General features: G+C 42.3%; 1 protein-coding gene across 1 annotated transcript; it reads right to left on the bottom strand.

Annotated features, from left to right (window-relative positions):
- Window positions 1–204: 204 nt before the first annotated feature.
- On the bottom strand, window positions 205–17,042 carry LOC142246137 (melanin-concentrating hormone receptor 1-like). The gene is made up of 2 exons (XM_075319160.1): window positions 16,635–17,042; window positions 205–4,719 (listed from the first exon to the last, which is right to left on the bottom strand). The coding sequence occupies exons 1-2, from the start codon at window positions 16,714–16,716 to the stop codon at window positions 3,719–3,721; spliced, it is 1,083 nt and encodes a 360-aa protein (XP_075175275.1). The 5' UTR covers window positions 16,717–17,042; the 3' UTR covers window positions 205–3,718.
- Between the last annotated feature and the right edge of the window lie 1,006 nt (window positions 17,043–18,048).

Here is an 18,048-nt window from a genome sequence, read left to right as displayed (position 1 = left end):
GGAACAGTGCCAGCCAGCCAGCGACCCCCAGCACAACGCTGCCCTCCAGCGCTGTGTGGGCCCCCTCTCCACAGTGATTTGAGTGGTATGTTCTACAACCCTCCCCGACCCCCGATTTATGGGCCCCAGTGAGCTGCATGGGCTTTTTCCCCCAGGAGATGTATATCCTGGCTCCCCCCCCCCTCCCGGGAGATGTAGGTCCTGGCCCCCAGCTATGTGCTGGCCCCCAGAGCTGTGTGTTCGGGCCCCTCAGAGCCGAGTGTGTGGGGCCCCTCAGAGTCGAGTGTGTGGGGCCCCCAGAGCCGAGTGTGTGGGGCCCCCAGAGCTGAGTGTGTGGGGCCCCCAGAGCCGTGTTTGCACATGTCTCAGATCATGTCCCATCATAATCTAAAACCCCTTGCATTAAAAGGAGATAACTACAAAAGTAAGTGGGTGTCTGGGTGAAGCAGAGCCGAGTGGGTGTCTGGGTGAAGCAGAGCCGAGTGGGTGTCTGGGTGAAGGAGAGCCGAGTGTGTGTCTGGGTGAAGCAGAGCCGAGTGGGTGTCTGGGTGAAGCAGAGCCGAGTGGGTGTCTGGGTGAAGCAGAGCCGAGTGTGTCTTTGGGTGCAGCAGAGGCGAGTGGGTGTCTGGGTGAAGCAGAGCTGAGTGGGTGTCTGGGTGAAGCAGAGCCGAGTGTGTGTCTGGGTGAAGGAGAGCCGAGTGGGTGTCTGGGTGAAGCAGAGCCGAGTGGGTGTCTGGGTGAAGCAGAGCCGAGTGTGGGTGAAGCAGAGCCGAGTGTGTGTCTGGGTGCAGGAGAGTCGAGTGTGTATCTGGGTGCAGGAGAGCCGAGTGTGTATCTGGGTGAAGCAGAGCCGAGTTGGTGTCCAGGTGAAGCAGAGCCGAGTGTGTGTCTGGGTGAAGCAGAGCCGAGTGGGTGTCAGGGTGCAGGAGAGCCGAGTGTGTGTCCGGGTGAAGCAGAGCCAAGTGGGTGTCCGGGTGAAGCAGAGCCGAGTGTGTGTCTGCAGCGGAGCTGCGTGTGTATGTGTGCAGTAGAGCTGTGTGTATATATACTCTTTGGGCAGCAGAGTGTGTATTTACTCTGAGCAGCAGAGCTTTGTGACTATGTGCTGTTTGGGCAGCGTAGCAGAGATGTGTGCAGCAAAGCTGTGTGTATATATAGTCTTCGGTCAGCAGTGATGTGTATATATGCAGCAGAGCTGTGTGTGTGTTTGTGTCTGTACATATGCAGCAGAGATGTGTGCAACAGTGCTATCAAGGGGTGTGTAGCAGAGCTGTGCGTGCGGCCCCCCATAGCCATGTGTGCAGCCCCCCAGAGCCGTATGTGCAACCCACCCCAGTAATGTGTATACCCCCAGAGCTGTTTGCTACTCCAGTAACATCTATGCCCTCCAGTAATGTCTATACCCCCTGCCCCTCCTGTGATGTATATACAGCAGTGTCAGTGTACACTGTGCACGGCCATGTCTGTTACGACCATCATGCAGCACAGCCACATGTCTAGGAGGAGCTGGATGGAGACAAGCGGGTATGTGTCTGTATGCATGTATGATGTGTATCTATGTATGTCAGTGTATATGACTATAGATTTGTCTGTTTATAAGTATTTTTGTGAGTTTTTCTTCAAATATGTATATGTGTGTATGCCTGTGTGTGTGTGCGTGTCTATATGTGCGTGTCTGCGTGTGGATGGGGCCCAGTGAGACTCTTCCGCCCGGGGCCCACAAAAACCTGGAGCCGGCCCTGGTGCCAACCATGAACTGAAGCAGCTCTGTAAGGTTGGACAAAGCAAATAACAGTATAAAGCAGGGGTACATTTCGAGGCTTATCTTACAGGAACATTTTTTTAAAACATCCAATAGTGGAACTTATTATTATTCTAAGATCTAATAATTGAAATGTACTTTGTCCATGAAACATCATCTTTTAAAGGGGAAATCCTGATGAGTTCACTTCCACATTTGGAGGAGAGCAAGGTTTACTCATGTGATGTCTACAGATATCTGCTGGGTCATGAGTGAAAGTAGCAGGTATTGTGCACCTATCCTGGGCATGAGGGGTAGGTATCACACACCTGTCCTAGCTTAATGAATAATACAGGTGTGCAATACCTATCGCTTATGCTTAGAATCATTAAAATAGGATACGTTCACGACACCTGCCGCTTGTACACATGACCCAGCAGATACCTGTAGACAAAATGTTACTGGTCTTGTTCAGTTCGGATATGGAAGGGAGCATAGCCGCATCACAACTTTAAAAACACCATGCGTAGAAAAAGTTTGGCTTGTTCAAAACTTAAGAGGCAAACAAGTGCAAAAAAAGCCTCAAGCAAGGGGAGATGAAACCTAATTGGAGTAAAATTGGGGCTTGGATTGTCCTCGAGACAGAAGGTGAAATCTATGGCTACAAGTACATGTTGCTGAACATGACCCTTCATGGACACTTTTCAAAATTGTTTTGGTCCACCATAATCATGTTTTCTTATAACTTAGGCTAGTATATACTTTTTTTAGACTCAATAAAATTATCTTGGACTTCTTAAAAATTACCCGCAATACCACTACCAAACATATTACTTGCTTTAGTCTGCCAGTTTTTTTCTCTGGCTTTGAAATCCATAGTGGAAGAAGGGATTTGGTATAATATAAGAGGGTCCTACCACCCCAACGTACGTTTCATGTATTAACTTCCTCAGGGAAAATTGGCAAGAAAAATAACAATTTATCTTTTTTTTCACAAAAATGGCATACATCATAATTTTTCAAAATTGGCGATAAATTTCCCTTGCAGTACATAGAGAAATAAATAATTCTCATATTAGCTACCAGAAAACAAAGCTAAAAAAAACCCAATCTGTTTTAAAATTAGAACATTCTGGATTAATAAATGGTGATTTCCTATTCAGGACTCATTAGTAAGCCAGTGAGGGTTTCATTTTGTTACATGGACATCCATTGGCTTCAATAAGAACTGTGTAATACTTCGCTTCTCCCATGTTGGCATTGTATGGAAATTGAACACAAATTGCAGTTGAGCCCTTTGATCATCAAACCATTAAGGAACTCTTTTCACAAAAAAGAGACTATTCAAAACCGACGTCTTTTGGTCATGTTTCAATCCTTAAATTGGAATCCTTTGGTAATGTTTCAATTCTCTTACTGAAACAAAGAGCTTTAAAACCTTTGTCACACGCCTAATGCCTTCAGATAACCATCGATATGTGTGTTATGGTTTCCAGGACATTCCGTACGCTTGCTTTTTCTTCTATTTCAGTTATGATAGATTACTGTAGCTCAACTACCGTGAAATAAACAAAATAAACAACTTCAAAAATACATTTTGACCAGCTGTGAAAAAAAAATCAATAGTCATTTGTTATGCTGTAGCCATGTCAAGTGCACAGATAAGAAGCCGCAGGCTGAGAGTTGTCAACTCCAAACTGATTCTTCATGAGTGAAGACATTATATATTCACAGTGTGCAGAAGGTGGAAGCTGCAAAATCTTGCCAAGATGTGCCCATAAACACAATAAATGTCGCTTGCCTATAAAACAAGTTTACAGGAGCACATGTAAACAGAGGATGAGCCAAAGAATATTGCCCAAGTACTTGGCACGGGATTCTATAGAAGAGTTTAACACAAAATCGTGATATTCACCATGATGCATCTAGATGTTCCCATAGAAAAGTTCATTGGAGACCCTTTATAAATCCTTTTCCTTAGCTACCAGAAGAAACGGGGACAAGGTGAAGCAATGGTTGACCACTACCTGATGGAGGATCTGTGCCAAACTTCATCCTGATCCTTCCGGGTGGAAGATCTTCTGCTGGTCGAACAGAAACGATAAACCTACGTCTGAAGGTTTCACACAAGATAATGTAGATGAAAGGGTTGATACAACTATTAGCATAGCCCATACTGATGGCCACACAGTAAGCATAATGAAAGGCTAGCGTAGGCTGATCCATGACCAGTTGAATTATTTGTAGTACATAAAATGGAGCCCAACAGATGAAGAACACCAAGCAGATAGCTATAGCAGTCCTCGTCACTTTTTTGGTCCTTATCCTGGAGCTTCTCTGAGCCGTGAGGGCTTCTGAGGAAGCCATTTTCAGCAGAATTCTCCTATAAGCTAAGGAAATAACTATAAATGGGATGGCAAAAGCCAAAAAGAACTGATACAAGGTGTACCAATAAATATCACTTTCTGGATTGGGTAGGGTGATGCCACAGCCCAGGACTCCACCAGGAAGGGAAATAAGTCTAGCATACATCCAAACCGGAGTGATACTTAGAAGCGACAGCACCCATAGGATGCAAATGACCATGATGGCTATAGGTGGCTTCCTGTACTTTGCCGAGGTGAAGGGGTAAACCGTTGCAAGGTATCGGTCGATAGACATGGCTGTGAGTATATAAGTGCTGGTAAACTGACTATTGGTATCCAGTGCTGTAATAAGCGTACACATGGTTTCTCCAAAATGCCAAACACCATTGCCAAGGAGTTGGTGAATCAAGAAGGGCATCCCAAGAAGAAAGAGTAAGTCTACCACTGAAAGGTTGATGATAAATATGTCAGGAACACTGCTGGTACACCGGAATTTGGATTTCTTGAAGACGGTATAGATGACGACACTGTTGCCAATAATTCCCAACAAGCAAATAATTCCAAAAACAGTTGGCATTATCACGTTGGCATAGGCGACATTGCCACTAGGATCTGTAATGAGAAAGATACGGGGTTAGAAAAATAAACTATGCCTACAATGTATTGCACTATAGGTTTTTTTATACTATCTTGACCAGGTATACAGATGTCAAGATTTTTTGTGACTAAAGAGAAATATAGATAAAGCTTCTTAAGATATTAACGCAGGACATAGGAAAAGACTATGTTTGGTCAGATTGCTGCCGGGCTAGTCATTAGCACTAGGTAGCTACACATTTTAGAATACATAATATCTGGCTCACTAATAGAGCAGGAAAACCCCTCTTCTATATGATGTCCATAAGCCCTAGTTGAGAATATGGATGGGGCCATTCATTCATTCCATTGGGCAATCCCTGTAAAGAGTGTGGTATATTTGTGATTTCAAGTAACTTTCAAAGACAAATCCAGCAATACCTTTAGATGCTCAGTGCTTTCCTCCATTAATGAGAAACCAGACTTTGTATGGATATACAAATGAATGGCTATGGTAGATCTGAAGCCTCTGTCACTCCAGCTCTATTCCCCGCCCAGCACCACCTCCTCCTGCATGACTGCTGACTCCTGTTTCTGCATAAAGGTTGTCAGTCAAACAGGAGGAGGAGAACCTGGGTGGGGAATAGACATGGAGTGACAGAGGCTTCAGATCTACCATAATACATCAGGCTCATTAAGATATTGATCCAAGCATTTACAGTATTTCTCAGTAACAGAATAATGGACTGGCCATGTTGCTGGACTTGTCTTGCAAAGAGCTACATGCTCATATAAATATTTTTGGGGTGAAATCCTGCTGACAAATTCACTTTAAAGGGCTTATCCACAGTTGAGAGCCAGTCTGCAGGCACTTGATATGACCGCAGAGTTCTGAATTGCGACAGTGCTCCCCGGTATTGCCAAAATGAGGAGTGGTCACGTGACGTGACGTAAGCGTGATTTGCATATATATATATATATATATATATATATATATATATATATAAAAAGAACTGAACAACACCTCCAAGCAGAAGACGAGTGTGAACAAATGATGTGTGTGTGTGTGTATTATATATATATATATATATATATATATATATATATATATATATATATATATACATATATATGTATATATATATATATAACAGCACACCATTTCCTAAATGTTGCGGTCATTGTGTAGTTCTATGTGATTATACTCTAATATGAGGAAAGTCGCAGTATTTTACGCTTATTTCATAAATTGATTTTTTTTCAAAAGTACATAATAGAAATGTAAATGAGATAAATGTAAAAGACACTGATCAAAATTAGAGAATACTTTCAGATACCTGCAAGTTATTGGTGTTAATCTGGCACCTGGTGCTAATTTATTTAATTATCTGACAAACCCTGTGTAACTGGCAGCCTATCTTTCCAGTTTGCACTGACTTTGCAAACATGGCATGCTGTTCCAAAGTGACTGAAACCCTCCAGCAGCAGGTTGTCCAGATGAAGGCCAAAGGGGTGACCCTATCAGCCATAGCAAGAGAAGTTGATCATTTTAAGTCTGTGATTTCGAGAATATTGAATCTTTACAACATCACAAACTCTTTCAAGTCCCCAAGATGGCTGGTCGCCCTCGAAAGACAAATGCAAGAGAGAACAGGATAATGAGGAGAATCTCCATGGGTAATCGTTTCAACACTGTAGCTGGAATTGCTCGCCAGTTCAGCACTGAACAGGGTAAGGATCTGTCTCATCATACAGTGTCACGGCGTTTAAGAGCATTTGGACTGAAAGCCTTCTCTGCAGGGACCAAACCTCTCATTAGCAGAAAGAATCACAAGGCTAGACTCGCCTTTATTGAGGAGCATGTTGTGTGGACAGAGGAGAAGTGGTCCCACTTCATTTTAGTGAAGAAAGCAAAATTAATTTATTTGGGTCTGATGGAAAACATTATGTTTGTCAACAAACTGAGTAAAGGCTGAACCCAAAGTGTATTAAGAAGTCAGTGAAAGGTGGTGGAGGAAGTGTCATGGTTTGGGGAATGTTTGCTGCAGAAGGAGTTGGACCTCTCATACAGCTACATGGCAGAGTGAATGCAAGTGTGGATCAGAACCTTCTTCAACAACACGTGGTTCATTACTTGCGTTCATCACTCAGTCAGCAATTTTTATGCAGGACAATGCCCCCGTCACACAGCAAAACGGGTAAGGCAGTTCCTTGAAACAGAAAACATTGAAATAATGAAATGGCCGCATAGAGTCCTGATCTAAACCCAACAGAAAACCACTGGAAAATCCTTGGTAACAAAGTTATGGCCAAGAAACCCACAACAGTCAAAGAACTGTGGGAGAGACTGGAAGAAGAGTGGACCAAAATCCCACCAGAGCAGTGTGAGAGATAGTGATGTCCTGTGGCTGCAGATGGCCTGACTTCATTCACAGCGACGGTCTGTACACGTCCTACTGATCGTGACTGTTGTTACCTTCTGTAAATTTTGTTATCTCTCTCTGTGCTACAATCATTGCTGTTCTCTAATTATGATCATCACGTTTTGGGCAAATTAAAGGTTTAATGGTGATAATCTTTGGATCTTTTGTAAAACTATTCTAGTGGCATGGTGCACCCCTTACAAGAAAAAACCTTCAAAATTTGATCAATGTAGATTACATTATTTCTGAAAAAGCAAGTGATCAGGCATTGATCTCCAGTGTATATATATATATATATATATATATTCGATATATAAAAAAGAAAATACAGCTGCACTCTGTAAATGCTATAATGTTCAAAGATTGAATATTTGAAATTGGGACTGCATTACTGCAATAGGAAATATGTTTAAAATGAAGGTACTTAGCGCACAAATTGGCCAATTCATGAGAGTCCATAAGCCGTGACAAGGACACGCTGGACGTGGCACAGCGCCATATATTCTTTAGTGGTCCTGAATGGTAAGAAATAAATAAGTACCCGCCCACTTCCATGACGCACCTCCCCAATCGACTAATCACGCGAGCCGGCCTTACCAGCCAATCACGTGTGGTTGCGTCATCCAGGAAACCACCGCATCATCGGGCATTTGGCAGTAGAAGGCCCTCTAAGTCCAAATCCAATATCAAAATCTCCCAATACGTCTGCAAAATCATGGATGCCTCCTTCCACTTATCATGGAACCCCTTTAAGATTATTATTCCTGTTTCTTTCACATGCTCTTAGGCTGTGATTACAAAGCAAAGTCTTAAAGATAATCTACCAGCAGGTTTTTGCTTTGTAATCTGAAAGCAGCATGATGTAGGGGCTGAGACCCTAATTACAGCGGTGTGTCACTCTTTTGTTATGATTACAAAGCAAAGTCTTAAAGAGAATCAACCAGCAGGTATTTGCTATGAAATCTGAAAGCAGCATGATGTAGGGGCTGAGACCCTAATTACAGCGGTGTGTCACTCTTAGGTTATGATTTCAAAGCAAAGTCTTAAAGAGAATGAGCCAGCAGGTTTTTGTTATGTAATCTAAAAGCAGCATGATGTAGGGGCTGAGACCCTGATTCCAGCAATGTGTCACTTGAGAAGAGGTCGTCACTTTAAGACTATTATTCATGTTTCTTACACATGCTCTTAGGCGGGCTTTGCACGTTGTGACATCGCAAGCCGATGCTGCGATGTCGCACGCGATAGTCCCCGCCCCCATCGCAGCAGCGATATCTTGGGATAGCTGCCGTAGCGAACATTATCGCCACGGCAGCTTCACATGCACTCACCTGCCGTGCGACCGTCGCTCTGGCCGGCGTCCCGCCTCCTTCCTAAGGGGGCGGGTCGTACAACGTCAGAGCGACGTCACACGGCAGGCGGCCAATAGAAGCGGAGGGGCGGAGATGAGCAGGATGTAAACATCCCGCCCACCTCCTTCCTTCCGTATAGCCGCCAGTGGCAGGTAAGGTGATGTTCCTCGCTCCTGCGATGTGTGCTGCCGCAGGAACGAGGAACTACATCGTACCTGTCGCTGCACCGCCATTATGGAAATGTCGGAGAATACACCGATGATACGATAACAACGCTTTTGCGCTCGTTCATCGTATCATCTAGAATTTACACACTACAATGTCGAAAGTGACGCCGGATGTGCGTCACTTTCGATTTGACCCCACTGACATCGCACGTGCGATGTTGCAACATGCAAAGCCGCCCTTAGACTCTGATTACAAAGCAAAGTCGCAAAGAGAATCTACCAGCACGTTTTTGCTATGTAATCAGAAAGCAGCATGATGTAGGGGCTGAGACCCTGATTCCAGCAATGTGTCACTTGAGAAGAGGTCGTCACTTTAAGACTATTTTTCATGTTTCTTACACATGCTCTTAGGCTCTGATTACAAAGCAAAGTCTTAAAGAGAATCTGCCAGCAGGTTTTTGCTATGTAATCTGAAAGCAGCATAATGTAGGGGCTGAGACCCTGATTCAATGTGTTACTTGAGAAGAGGTTGTCACTTTACGACTATTAGTTATTGTTCTTTCACATGCTCTTAAGCTCTGATTGCAAAGCAAAGTCTTAAAGAGAATCTGCCAGCAGGTTTTTGCTATGTAATCTGAAAGCAGCATAATGTAGGGGCTGAGACCCTGATTCAATGTGTTACTTGAGAAGAGGTTGTCACTTTACAACTATTAGTTATTGTTCTTTCACATGCTCTTAAGCTCTGATTGCAAAGCAAAGTCTTAAAGAGAATGTGCCAGCAGGTTTTTGCTATGTAATCTGAAAGCAGCATAATGTAGAGGCTGAGACCCTGATTCCAGTGATGTGTCACTTGAGAAGAGGTCGTCACTTTAAGACTATTTTTCATGTTTCTTACACATGCTCTTAGGCTCTGATTACAAAGCAAAGTCTTAAAGAGAATCTGCCAGCAGGTTTTTGCTATGTAATCTGAAAGCAGCATAATGTAGGGGCTGAGACCCTGATTCAATGTGTTACTTGAGAAGAGGTTGTCACTTTACGACTATTAGTTATTGTTCTTTCACATGCTCTTAAGCTCTGATTGCAAAGCAAAGTCTTAAAGAGAATCTGCCAGCAGGTTTTTGCTATGTAATCTGAAAGCAGCATAATGTAGGGGCTGAGACCCTGATTCAATGTGTTACTTGAGAAGAGGTTGTCACTTTACAACTATTAGTTATTGTTCTTTCACATGCTCTTAAGCTCTGATTGCAAAGCAAAGTCTTAAAGAGAATGTGCCAGCAGGTTTTTGCTATGTAATCTGAAAGCAGCATAATGTAGAGGCTGAGACCCTGATTCCAGTGATGTGTCACTTGAGAAGAGGTTGTCTGAGTAGTGTGCAACCACTTTAATAACTGCACTTATTGTTATAGGACAGATAGTAACTGCACTCTGGGGTTTAGCTCTCCAGTGTCCGGAAGTCCCTATTCACACACCTTTTCTTATGCATTTAATACTGTATGTACAATATTCTAATAATGGACTCATCAATGGCAGAGGATGCCCTTTGTGAAAATCAATGAGGGCACTTGAAGTTTAAACAAAAGTTGAATATACACTTATGTGCCTTTCATGTAACGCATAATACAAGGATGAGAGCTTGCTTTACGGGTCCGGCTCCATCCTGCCTCTCTGCACTTATACTTTCCAGGTAAGTGCTTTTCATTCTTTCATTTCTACATTGTTTAACGTATATATTTTTAAAAGATACATACAGTTTATATATCTAGATATATACAACCCCTGGCAAAAAATATGGCCTCCCCTGGCTCTGAGGAAGTTCATTCAGTTGTTTACTTTTGTTTTAAAAAAAAAAAGCAGATCACAGACATGGCACAACACTAAAGTCATTTCAAATGGCAACTTTCTGGCTTTAAGAAACACTAACAAATCATGAAAACATAATGTGCAGCCAGTAACGGTTACTTTTCATGACCAAACGGGGGGAAAATTATGGAATCACTCAATTATGAGGAAAAAATAATGGAATCATGAAAAACAAACAAACAAAAGAACCCTCCAATACAGCACTAGTCTTTTGTTGCACCACCTCTGGCTTTTATAACAGCTTGCAGTCTCTGAGGCATGGACTTAATGAGTGACAAACAGTACTCTCCATCAATCTGGCTCCAAGTTTCTCTGATTGCTGTTGCCAGATCAGCTTTGGAGGTTGGAGCCTTGTCATGCACCATTTTCTTCAACTTCCACCAAAGATTTTCAATTGGATTGAGATCCGGACTATTTGCAGGCCATGACATTGACCTTATGTGTCTTCTTTCAAGGAATGCTTTCACAGTTTTTGCTCTATGGCAGGATGCATTATCATCTTGATAAATGATTTCATCGTCCCCAAACATCCTTTCAATTGATGGGATAAGAAAAGTGTCCAAAATTTCAAAGTTGGGCATTTATTGAAGATGTAATCTCCCCAGTGCCGCCTTTACCTAACATGCAGCCCCATATCATCAATGACTGTGGAAATTTACATGTTCTCTTCGGGCAGTCATCTTTTTATTGTTTAGCTTTTCTGTATGTACATCCCATTTCCTTTAGGAGGTTTCTTACAGTTCGGTCACAGACATTGACTCCAGTTTCCTCACATTTGTTTCTCATTTGTTTTGTTGTTCATTTCCTGTTGTGGAGTCATATTGCTTTAAGTTTCCTGTTTTGATGCTCTGATGTCTTCCTTGGTCTGCCAGTATGTTTGCCTTTAACAACCTTCCCATGTTGTTTGTATTTGGTCCAGATTTTACACACAGCTGACTGTGAACAACCAACATCTTTTGAAACATTGCGTGATGATTTACCCTCTTTTAAGAGTTTGATAATCCTCTCCTTTGTTTCAATTGACATCTCTCATGTTGGAGCCATGATTCATGTCAGTCCACTTGGTGCAACAGCTCTCCAAGGTGTGAGCACTCCTTTTTAGATGCAGAGTAATGAGCAGATCTTATTTGATCAGGTGTTAGTTTTGGGAATGAAAATTTACAGGGTGATTCTATAATTTTTTCTTCATAATTGAGTGATTTCATATTTTTTCCCCCTGTTCGGTCTTGAAAAGTAACCATTACTGGCTGCACATTATGTTTTCATGATTTTTTTTAGTGTTTCTTAAAGCCAGAAAGTTGCCATTTGAAATGACTTTAGTTTTGTGCCGTCTGTGATCTGCTTTTTTTAAACAAAAGTAAACAACTGAATGAACATCCTCAGAGCCAGGTGAGTCCATAATTTTTGCCAAGGGTTGTATATATACCGTAATTTGATTATATACATTTTTCACAAGGTAGGGCAATTCTCTTGGTCTCTCCCTGAAGTTTCATATTCCTCTAACAGAACTCTCCTCCGTCAGATTAGTATGTCAATTTAGAAAAGATCTGGTAGACTGAAGATTCAATTTAGAAAAGATTTGGTAGACTGAAGATTCATAAGACATCATTGGGTTCAAGAGGAAGGGGGGTAGATGCAGATACAATTGAATGTGCCAGCGCTAACAATAATAAAGTAATCATTAGTATTGAATACATAAATACAAAAAAAATGTTTTTGCCCTAAAGTTATATATAGTTACATCCAGTATATCGCAAAAGAGAGTACACCCCTCACATTTTTGTAAATATTTTCTGATATCTTTTCATGGGACAACACTGAAGATCTGACACTGTGATACAATGTACAGTGTCAGTGTGCAGCTTGTATAACAGTGTAAATTTGGTGCCCCCTAAATAACTCAGCATACAGACATTAATGACTAAACCGCTGGCAACAAAAGTGAGTACACCCCTAAGTGAAAATGAACACATTGTGCCCAAATAGACATTTTCCCTCCCTAGTGTCATGTGACTCATTAGTGTTACAAGATCTTCGGTGTGAATTGGGAGAAGGGGTGTTACATTTGGTGTTATCTCTCACACACTCTCTCATACTGGTCATTGGAAGATCAACATGGAACCTCATGGCAAAGACTTCTCTAAGAATCTGAAAAAAAGAATTGATGCTCTATATAAAGATGGCCAAGGCAATAAGAAATTTGCTATCACCCTGAAGCTGAACTGCAGCACAGTGGCCAAGACCATACAGCGGTTTAACAAGACAGGTTACACTCAGAACAGATCTCACCATGGTCGACCAAAGAGGTTGAGTGCACGTGCTCAGCGTCATATCTAGTGGTTGTCTTTTTAGAATAGATGTATGAGTTCTGCCGGCATTGCTGCAGAGGTTACAGAGGGTGGTGGGGGGTGACAGCCTATCAGTGCTTAGACCATGCACCACACACTGCATCAAATTGGTCTGCATGACTGTCATCCCAGAAGGAACACTCTTTTATAGATGAAAGCCCGCAAACAGTGTGCTGAAGACAAGCAGACTAAGGACATGGATTACTGCATCCATGTTCTGTGGTCTGATGATACCAAGATAAACTTATTTGGTTCAAGTGTGTCCTGCCTACAGTCAGGCATGGTGGTAAGGATATGTCATCAATATTAAAGTACTGGACAACCCCTTTAAGTAACATACTACTTATTCTTGCAGTTTTAAGTGCAGTTTTTTCCATTGCTTGTGAATGGGGCCATAATGTAGTGGAACATGCACAGATAGGCTGGGGAGACACAACTGTTTTTCTGTCATATGAGAAAATCAGTCAGATTATTCTAACCACACGCTGATCAGAATTTGATCAGAGTGGGATCCGATTTTCTCAGATGTGTAGAAGACTGGGGAAACATTTTTTTTTTCTCCCATTCTGTTTGTTCGTGAAAATTGGACTGCACTTGGATGTCATTTGAGTGCAGTCCAATTTTTTTTTTCAAGGACCGACTATCTTGCATCGTCAAAAGTGATCCGATTAACAGAGGTAAATCCTGCATGCTCCAATTTTTTCCTTGCAGACTCGGTCCAAATAAAAAGTTGGACATGTGGATGTCCCCATTGAATAACATGGGGAAAAGTGCAATCCATCAAAACGAAGGATAGCGCTCATCCAATATTTACAGTTGTGTGCACGAGCCCACATGTGTACTGGTCCCAAATCCTGAAGCAAGGGGGCAGAGCAGCAAGGTGTCCCAGAGTAGGACACAATAGTGTTAGTTGCTGCCTAAGAGTATGGGATCTAGTCTGAGGACTCCATTAGTTGAAGTGAGACCTATGGTCTGTATTTAGGGATCTTATCTGGAACCTGTATTTGAGTGGTATGGAGTTTGTATTTGTGTAGGGGGTCTGGTCTGGGTATGTACAGTATTTGTTTAGGGTGTCTGGTTTGGGGTCTGTATTTAGTTTGCTCTGGTCTGATCAGGTGGCTATAATATGGTGGCTGTAATAGTTTACGGAGCCTGGTTGTTTAGGAGGTTTGTTCTTGGGTCTGTATCGATATCATCAATCAAAACTAAGGGTGTATAGTGTGTGTGACTATATAAGGCTATGTGCCCACGCTGCGGAAAATGCGCAGATTTTGCCGCTGATTTCTCGCAGAACAGCCGCGGATTTCCCGAAAATCTGTAGCTCAGGCACTTCCCAGCCATTTCTATGGCATTTTGGAAATGCTGTGCCCACGCTGCGGATTTTTCCGCAGCGGATTTCGTGCGGATTTTGATCCGGAAAAATCTGCAACATGTCAATTATTGTTGCGGATTTTCATCCGGATTTTGGCTTTAAAATTGGGGGGGAAAAAAAAAATCCGCACCAAAATCCGCATCAAATCTGCGGCAATTCCGCGGTAAATCCGCACCTTTGAAAAGGTGCGGATTTTGCGGGAAAGCTGCGGATTTTCATGCATAAAAATCCGCAGCTACATTCTCCCGTGGACACATAGCCTAAGTGGGTATATATTCTGTGTTGTGAGTGTGAGGCTGACCACAGCTTTCCAGAAGAGCATGTGAGTGGTACTGACTGTTCCCGATAGTCAGATCCATACGTTCAGCTGTGTTTGGGTCTGAGACAAAATCGGAGCGAGAGGTGAGTAAACCACTGGACACCTAGGTGAAGTTCAGAAATGAACCTATTAACCCCTTCACTGCCAATGACCCAATCACAAGTAGTGGGAGGGGGGCAATTTACCTTATTGCCCCATGGTACCACAATGCCATGTCCTAGTCATAAATATAAACCAACATACTTGACTTTCTAGTGCACATGTAGTTGTAATCTTTAGAAAATGAGGTAGGCTCTTGACGATGATCCTTTCATCTGTGATATTCTCAATAAAGAAGGGGATTCTACATTCCGGAACAGAACGGTCAATGATCACATAGAAATTCTCACTCACGGCTGAGGGAATTACATGAGGCAATACCACCCGATAACCTAGAGATGCTCCTCAGCAAAACACAGCTCCGTACCATTCACATGTACTGTATATACTTGTGTGGTACTGAGCAGTTGAAATCAATGGGACGAAGGCAAGAAAGATAGTAACAGCTTCTCTCTACCAATACTGAACATAGCATCTAGTACTGAGGTGGAGATATGCCAACTGCTCCATGATATAGAACCCTCACCTCCCAAACCAAAGGAACTGGTTATTCCCAAAATCATATGGGCTATTTGCATTTCCGTATTTTTCACAAGCTCGTAAAACACACGCATGTCCTATTTTGGTCCATTTTTGTGAATTAGACTTAAGTTCTATGGGAAAGAGGAAAAACGGAATACACGTGGAAGCTGTCCACGTGCTATCTGTTTCCCACTTTGCAGATACAAAATTGGACGCAGTCTTTGGATATACAGGTCTTCTCTCTAAATTGATCATAATAACCTGTGTTTGACTATAGCATTGAAATTAGATTGTAAGCTCTTCGGACACACACTAGGATTAATGTTCCTTCAATAGTGTAAGGTGACATGCACATAATGGGGAGCACGGTGGCTCAGTGGATAGCACTACAGTCTTGCAGCGCTGGGGTTCTGGGTTCAAATCCCACAAAGGACAACCTCTGCAAGGAGTTTGTATGTTCTCCCGGGTTCTCCGGTTTCCTCCCACACTCCAAAGACATACTGATAGAGAATTTAGACTATGAGCCCCAATGGGGACAGTGTTGCCGATGTACGTAAAGCGCTGCGGAAATTGTTAGCGCTTCAAGATCCAACCTTTTCAGATTTTGAGACGGATCTGCTTAAAAATCCCAATTAAAAAAACCTCTGTGTGTACACGTCACGTCACGGTGCGTTTGCGATAAAACCCCGTTTTGGCCACGATTTAAGAGGAAAAAAAACGTAACGCGACTTTTTGCAGAAAAAAAAAACACATGAGCGCCCACCTAAGATCAGACCGTGCTGTCATCTATCTGTTGTATTTCCAAATTTAATGCTTATAGTATTACCTGCAGTCCCATGTAAAAAAAACCCATGCTTACAGTATTACCTGCAGTCCCATGTAAAAAAAAAACATGCTTACAGTTTTACCTGCAGTCCCATGTAAAAAACAAACAAACACATGATCGCCCACCTAAGATCAGACCGTGCTGTCATCTATCTGTTGTATTTCCAAATTGAATGGTTATAGTATTACCTGCAGTCCCATGTAAAAAAAAAACATGCTTACAGTATTACCTGCAGTCCCATGTAAAAAAAGCATGCTTACAGTTTTACCTGCAGTCCCATGTAAAAAAAAAAAAAACAACACATGAGCGCCCACCTAAGATCAGACCGTGCTGTCATCTATCTGTTGTATTTCCAAATTGAATGGTTATAGTATTACCTGCAGTCCCATGTAAAAAAAAAAACATGCTTACAGTATTACCTGCAGTCCCATGTAAAAATAAACATGCTTACAGTTTTATCTGCAGTCCCATGTAAAAAAAAACCAAACAAAACCACGAGACATCATGAGTTGTAACAAACCACTCATCTCTGCTATACTGGAAACATTCAGTTCCACTAACCCTACATCATTGAGCAATTTTAGATTTGGACCAGAACTGTAGAGATACAGGAATATAGGACAATCAACACAGACTGCAATATGATCCATTCATGCAACTACCTACCAAAAGAGGAAAAGTTGTGAAAAATCTGTGAATTGTTCTCCTGCAGGCTGATCTCCTCTTCCAGATCTGCGGGGACCTCCATCTTTTCTGGTCTGGCAACCTTTCAATACAGTTTATTGGCCTCCTCCTCAGCTGGCATCTGTCTAAGTCCCTGCTAGCTGCAGTAGCCCATTGCAGGAGTAGGCAGAGCATGTGGCAGACAGCATCTCTGGATCCAACCTGCTCTCCCCAGAAGCTGCTGTGCAGAATACAGCACAATCTGAGCTGCGATTCCTCCAGCTCCTTGCACCACCCTCTGGCTAAAGTGACAACATTCCTTAATAAAGCGAGCTGTCATCTGGATGGAGCAAGGGGTGTCTTCGTCATATCACAGCGGAAATCAATACAGATTCCCAATTCTTCTGCCATCCAAATATATACAATTCATCGCATCCGAGCCCATCGGAGCATCCCCACTGTCCAAATCGAGAAGCTGCGTGAAAATGTGTATTCTTCTAGCAGTCAAGAAGCTGAAGACGTTCTCCGAGTATCTAAATTACCTTTACACTTTTTTATTTCAGATTTTAAAAGTACAAAATTTTTCTCCGCTTTTTTTTGATGGAACCTTTCTAATTAACCATGGCAGTTCCCAGAGGCAGCACGCGTCAGTTCAAAGGCGCCTCCCGTGCTGTTGCTTACGGGTAATTAGGAACACATAGAAGAGAGTCCAAACTGGATTTTCCGCAGGGGATCCAAAAGTCCTCGGTGTAAGCATAGCAAGAAGGGGGCCGAAAGAGAAAATTGCGCTGGCCTGTGATGGATTGGCTGCTAGTAGATTTTAACTGAAATCACGAGGGTATGCGATGTTCTAATTAGCATTCCATTTAATTTCAAAGATTGCTGTAATCAATTGCTACCCTGGGACCGAAGCCGAATAATAACCTACATGGGCCCCCTAGGAACGGAGTTGGATTATCCACTTTGTCTTTGTGACAATTTTTTTTTTACTATGGTAATCCTGAAATTCTGAGTGTTGGTAGTGACGTAAAAAAAAATCTTTTCTTTTCAAAAATTAATTAACCCTGTTTAGTAGCCGATGTGAAAAACATAAGCTAATTAAAGAGCGAGCCTCCACCCAAAGGCGAAATTAGTCACTCGGCTTCTGAAACACAAAAGGGTACAGATCACGAAATGTGTATGCGACATACTCAGCAGATTCTTAAAGAGGACCTGTGACTATTTTTTTTTAAACTGAGTAGTGATGGATGAACAGTATAATGCTCAGTGCTCAAAATGATGAGTGAACACTATTATGGTCGGGTGCTCAGTGCTCTAAATGATGAGTGAATACTATGATGGTCGGGTGCTCGAAATGAGTGAACACTAATAATGCTTGGGTTCTTGAACTAATGAGTGAACACTACAATGGTCAGGT

This window comes from Anomaloglossus baeobatrachus, chromosome 7 (assembly GCF_048569485.1).
Source record: "Anomaloglossus baeobatrachus isolate aAnoBae1 chromosome 7, aAnoBae1.hap1, whole genome shotgun sequence".
Taxonomy (NCBI): Eukaryota; Metazoa; Chordata; class Amphibia; order Anura; family Aromobatidae; genus Anomaloglossus; species Anomaloglossus baeobatrachus.
The sequence above is the reverse complement of the archived record's forward strand: the minus strand, read 5'-3'. Positions and strand labels throughout refer to the sequence as shown.

Excerpts from the sequence above, each read along its gene's own strand:
- LOC142246137 (XM_075319160.1), bottom strand. The coding sequence starts at position 16,716 with ATGGAGGTCCCCGCAGATCTGGAAGAGGAGATCAGCCTGCAGGAGAAC. Across the intron at positions 4,720-16,634 it reads TCACAACTTTTCCTCTTTTG|ATCCTAGTGGCAATGTCGCC; the intron begins GTAGGTAGTTGC and ends TTCTCATTACAG.